General features: G+C 41.9%; 1 protein-coding gene across 3 annotated transcripts in view; it reads left to right on the top strand.

The window, feature by feature from the left end:
* The first annotated feature begins 1,197 nt into the window (after positions 1–1,197).
* The window catches only part of RB1 (RB transcriptional corepressor 1), a 168,211-nt gene continuing 163,408 nt past the window's right edge, over positions 1,198–6,000 (top strand). For 2 of the 3 annotated variants that reach the window (XM_040448408.1, XM_040448409.1), the window contains exons 1-2: positions 1,198–1,450; positions 4,187–4,313. In XM_040448408.1, the coding sequence (XP_040304342.1) occupies positions 1,317–1,450; positions 4,187–4,313 (261 nt within the window). In that variant the 5' untranslated portion in view covers positions 1,198–1,316. The remainder of the gene's footprint in view (positions 1,451–4,186; positions 4,314–6,000) is intronic. The other variant, XM_040448410.1, reaches the window with a different exon arrangement.

The following is a 6,000-nucleotide window of genomic DNA, read 5'->3' as shown; positions in this document are numbered from 1 at the left end:
ACACGGCTATATTGTATTCACAGTGCCTCAGTTGGGAAGTTCTGATTGGGCAATCCACTGGGTCTGCCAAAGAGAGAAAACCATGTATTCATATTAGACGGTCTATTATTACAGTAAATATTAAGACACAGAAGAGACACAGCTTTTAAACCAGTTTGATGGTGTAAGCTCTTTTAGCAAGCTCTTCTCTGATGTCTTTGTGCCTTTGCACATGCTCCTCTCTTCTGGGTGCATTCCTTGTCAACACAACGTAATGGTTAAGCAGAATCATATCCTCGGCAACCCATCAGCTCTGTAATGCTGGGCAAATTAATTAACTCCTCTGAGCGTGTTTCCCCATCTGGAAACAGAAATGATACTACTACTCATTTCAAAGGGTTGTTTCTGAGGATTAAGATAATTAGTTAAAATGGCCAGCACAACCCCTGGTACATAGTAAGCCCTCCTTACATGTTAGGTCTGCCTGGCAAACTTCCATTCAGCTGCCACCGCTTCTCTGAAGATGTCCCATAGACATTTCGATGGTGCCTGGTTCTTTACACCGCTATTAAAACATTTATCACACTACAATCTGTTCTGTACGCACTCCTCCTCTCTCCTTCCCTAAACAGCGATCCTAAAAGGCCAGTAATTGTTCTACACTTTCCATCTCCCAGTGATCCTCAGAGTTCTGTTTGCATCAAGCATTCCACAAAGGTTTGTTTTTGTTTTGGCCGATTCTGAGTAACGGATTGGGCGGGAGGAGCGTGGTACAGAGGGACGGCACCGCCCACGGAGGGAGAGGGGCGTGCCCGCCCTGGGTGCACACGCTTGATATTCCCGGCGGGGCCTGAGCTGCATGCAGCCCCAGATCAACCCACAGATAAAAACGGGGCCCAATCTCACGCACCAGACTGTGCAGTGCACCGTTACCGGCACCCAGGCCTGGAGGGGAGAATTTCGAGTAGAGGCACGTCCGGGCGGCGGCGGCTGCCTCAGAGAGAGTGCCTCGGCCCAGGCCGGGGGGGGCCCACGCCCAGGCCGCCCGACCTCACGCCCCCGCCCAGCACACCGCTGGGCGCCCCGGTTCCCTCCCGACGCCGGCGGGCTCGGGAGCCTCGCGGACGTGACGCCGCGGGCGGAAGTGACGTTTTCCCGCGGTTGGACGCGGCGCTCGGTTGCCGGGCGGGGGAGGGCTTGTCCGGTTTCTCTCAGGGGACGTTCAAATTATTTTTGTAACGGGAGTCGGGAGAGGACGGGGCGTGCCCCGAAGTGCGCGCGTCCTCCTTCCTCGGCTCTTCGCCACCACTCACTGGCTCCTGCCCTGGGGGGGAGTCATGCCGCCCAAAACCCCCCGGAGAGCAGCAGCCGCAGCCGCCGCCGCCGCCGCCGAACCCCCGGCGCCGCCGCCGCCCCCTCCTGAAGAGGACCCCGAGCAGGACAGCGGCCCCGAGGACTTGCCTCTGCCCAGGTGAGCGAGCGGAGCCGCGGCGGCCGTCTCGAGAGAAGGGCGCCTCGAGAGTGCGTCGGGGCGGGCACCCCAGCGTCTAGGCGGGGGCGCGTCTCCGCCGGCTGCGCGTCCCTGCGGAGGAGGGTTCTCCCTTGTCCCCCAGCACCGCGGAGCGCCTGGACGGGGGTGACAGGGGTCTGGCTTCGGGAGCGAGGGGAGGGAATCCGGGAAGGGTCTCGGCTCCAGCTTGACAGGTGTCGGGCGGGTGGGGCTCGGGTCCCTGAGCAAAGTGACAGGTGCCGCCTTTCCTCCTCCAGGCGGAAAGGCTCGCCGGCGGAGGGTGTTTTTGAGGCGCCATCGAACGCAAAAAAGAAAAATGACTGGCTGGTGTCTGGTGGAGAGTTTGTCTCCTGTTGAGATTTGTAACATTTCGGTGGTCGTGTTTGACTTTCTGTTTTGGTCTCCTGAGATGCAACAGCTGAAAGTGTTTTCCTCTGGGCGTGCACTGCATCCGAAGCCCAGTCCTGGAAACGCCAACCAGGAAAGCTATGGGACGTGAAGTGCAGGGTTCTGCGTGTCAGTTGCCCGCAGTGTACTCGGCTGAGGTGCTTTGTGGCGTTTCCTTGTAACAGTGCTTTGAGGTCTTGGGGATTCAGAGCCATCAGTAGTGACTGGAGGGTCATAACACTTGAGAGGAACTGGCGTATGGGCAAAAGTTTTGTGAGACGTTTAGTCTAAGTGCTTGAAAGTTTCTGAACTTTTATTCCTGTCGCATAAAACTCTTCTATGTTAAGCTTCAGCATTTTTCATTCTTTCTTACATTTTGCCTTTGAGCCAGACAACAAACATCCTTGTGTTTCTCTCTCTCTTTCTTTCTTTCTTTTTTGTTTGGGTACAAAATTAGTGATGTTCACGTGCTCACATTAAACTTTTTTTCTTCCCCAAGTGGAATCTAAATTTAGGCGACTAGAACATGACAGGGAGATATTTATTGTACTGCGACATCCTATTGTTCTTGATTGTGATACTTTATGGTTAAAAAGCTAAGGTTGAAAGAGTATGATTGCCATTATTATTGTCAGTACTGGTCCTGCTTTGAGACTACGTGTAGATTGCTGGGAAATGGAACGCCTTTCTTTCCCTCACCACTTCCTCTCCATTTTTGTCCTTTACCAAGTCCTTTTCTTTCAACTTTCCAGATACAGAGTTCAAGCATATTGCAAAAGATAGGAATGGGCTTTTGGGATGGTTTGTGAAAGGCTATTGAAAATACATCTGTTTAAGTGGATTGTCTTATGGGTCAGTTAAAAATCATACTATTAAAAAAAATCTGAAACGTTCTGGGAGAAGACAGAAGTTTAATTTCTATTAATCAAGCTCTGATGTATCCAATACTTGAAAGTTGGCATTTGGAAAAAGCAGTAAATATACCTTAAAGAATCCCCTGTTACCCATAGAGCTTTGGAAGCATTCTCAATTATTGTAGGGTAGCCAGAAATACTGAAATTATGGCCATCACTCGGGAAAAGAAGGCCTTTCTTCCCCGACCCAACATTGTTATTCATCTTTAAATGGTGGAACTACCAAAAATTCTCCTGTTAAGTCCAAACCATAGAAAATACAGTGTACTCTTGATTATCCTTACCCACAAAAGTTTTCATTAGTATGGGCAGTTCAGCTCTTCAGATTAGCTGCTTAGCAAGAGTAAAACTACTGGCTGGCAGTCTGAAGCCTAGCAATTTGCTTAGGGGTGGATTCAGGGCCCACTCCACCTGCACTTTTCAGTGAGATTTTTTTCTACCTTGACAGCTGAGATCTTTTTTTCTGTTGCATTTTATCTGGCTTAAGTGGTGAAGTCAGAAGGGAAACCTTCACTAGGAATAGCACTTCACCCCCCCGTGGTGGTGTAACCAAAAGTTAATTATGTTTTGAAGGAGGGTTGGCAGTCTAGAATAGTGGTCAAGGGCATGGGTTATGGAATTAAACTGTTGGGTTTCCCACTTACTGGCCATTGCCTAGTTGAGTACTTTAACTTCTCTGATTTGGTACTTATCTGTAAAAGAAGAATAATAAGAGTGCTTATCTAATAGGCTGATGTGCATTTAAGGTACTTTGTACAGGGTTAGTGTAAATACTCAAAAATTAGTAGCTATTCCTCACACTAGTTATTATTATTATTAGGTGTGAGACATTAAATGAATGAACAGGAACTAGCCAACAAGAAACTATTGACTACCTATAATGGGTAAGGAAGATTGAGGAGAAAAGGATAAAATAAGCATAGCAATAGTTTATGTTAATCGTTACGTAAGAAATGCTAGTAGGTAGAGAGATTATATGAGATATTGGTTAAGTGTAGACTGCATTTTAGCAAAGTCGCTGATACTAAATTGATTCTGAAATATTATATATGGGCTTTCCTCTTTTTGCGGTTATTGTCATCCCAGTTTTCCCATACAGCTTTAGCTATCATGCTTACACTTACTTTTACAAAGCTATTTTTTTGTGAAGTGTATGTGATTCACCAGGCCAGCAAACCTTTTTCATTGTGTGGTATTTTTGTTGGAAAGACTATGAAAAAAGATAAATATGTTTAAAATTCTACCTGTAGTTTTCTTCAAAGATAAATAAGATTTTAAAGTAGTTAGTGATGCTTTTTTTCAGAACAGTGCTGTTATATGCAAACCATTGAAACAAATATTTAATTAGTTTGATTTGTAAGTATATGCCTATTATATATCTATTTTTATCTGGCAGGCTTGTATTTGAAGAAACTGAAGAACCTGATTTTATTGCATTATGTCAGAAATTAAAGATACCAGATCATGTCAGAGAAAGAGCTTGGTTTACTTGGGAAAAAGTTTCATCTGTGGATGGAGTGTTGGTAAGGATTTCCTTAACATTTTTTGAAAAAAATTTTCTCGTTTAAAAAATTATTTTGGAAAATAGAAAAATATAAAGAAAAGAAAGCTAGTAATAATTATGTTATCCAGTAATAATTATGTTATCCTGATTAGCATTAAAAATTTTTTTTAGCATTAAAAGTTTTTTTTAAATCTCCCGATATAAACCCCTCCAAAGTATTTTAAAGCAAATCTTAGATGATATATTTTATTCATATACTTTACTCTGGTACAAAGGGTTATTGAAAAGCAAAGCCATACCTTATAAAATAATCTTTAATATTTTATAAATTTAAATTTAAATAAATTTAAATAAATTAAATTTAAATAAATTAAATCAAATTTAAAATTTTAAATTTAAATAAGTATTTAAATTTCCTGATTGTTTCTAAATTCTAACAAAACTAATTCTGAATCTTTGATAGCATTTGATATATTTCTTCCATTTTTTTTTCTTTTCAGAGGGGTGTGTGTGTATATGTGTGATACTACTAACACTACTAACACCAGCAAATAATTCCTAGTGCTTTATATGTACTGGAGGAATATTATAAGCATTTTGCAAACAACCCATTCAACAATCCATTGAGATATGAAATAAAAAAATCTGTGTTTTACATGTAAAATTTTTAGAAGGTGATACTGAAGTAGAGTGAGGTTAAGTAACTTGACCAAGGTCTCTGGCTAAGAACATTTAGAACACAGATTTGGGATCATACATGTAGTTATACATAGTTACATATAATAGTTTTGTATCTTGTTATACAATTTTTTTCTCAACATGAGCATTTTATTGTTAAATATTTTTTGATATTTAATAATAGTTTCCGATGGTACTATAACATTTAATACATTAGATAGATTTTGATGTTTTAACTCTTACTGTTATTGGACATTTTTTCCCCCAACTTTTTGGCACATAAAATGATGTGATAAACATCCTTATTCAGAAGAATAATGCCTGGCACAAAGTAAGCCCTTGATAATTTAATGAGTGAAACTCTGATTGTTAGAATACATTTTGAATTACTGTGTCAAAAACTATGAATATTTATAAAACTTTTGATAGTTAAATTACACTCTAGACAGACACTTTTAATGAATTTACTTTTTAACAGCATCATATTAGTGTACATATCTGTCTGGTTTTACTGATCAGATTAACACAACAAAATATGTTTTTGTATATCATAAAAATATTTAAGACCATTACAAAATCTGGTATCTTAGTCCATTTGGGCTACTGTAACAAGATACCACAGACTGGGTGGCTCATAAACAACAGAAATTTATTTCTCACAGTTCTGGAGGCTGGGAAGTCCAAGATCATAGTGCTGGCCGATTCTCTGTGTGAGGGCCTATTTCCTGTTTCATAGACAGTGCCATGTCACTGGCCTCACATGGTGGAAGGGGTGGCAGCTTTCTTGAGCCTCTTTTTAAGGATACTGGTCCCATTCATTAGGACAGAGCCCTTGTGACCTGATCACTTCCTAAAGGCCACAACTCCTAATACCATCACGTTGGGCATTAGGTTTTAAGGATATGAATTGTGGGGGATTGTGCACAAGCATTCAGTGCAATAGCATCTGGTAATAAAAAAGAGAAAATGAATCCAATTTCAAAGACCTGAATATAATCTGGAACTCCTTACTAAAAAAGGAAGAATAT

Source organism: Herpailurus yagouaroundi, unplaced genomic scaffold, assembly GCF_014898765.1.
Source record: "Herpailurus yagouaroundi ecotype Mexico unplaced genomic scaffold, PumYag 197, whole genome shotgun sequence".
In the NCBI taxonomy this organism is placed as follows: domain Eukaryota; kingdom Metazoa; phylum Chordata; class Mammalia; order Carnivora; family Felidae; genus Herpailurus; species Herpailurus yagouaroundi.
Note: the sequence above shows the minus strand (reverse complement) of the source record. Positions and strands in the feature narration are given on the sequence as shown.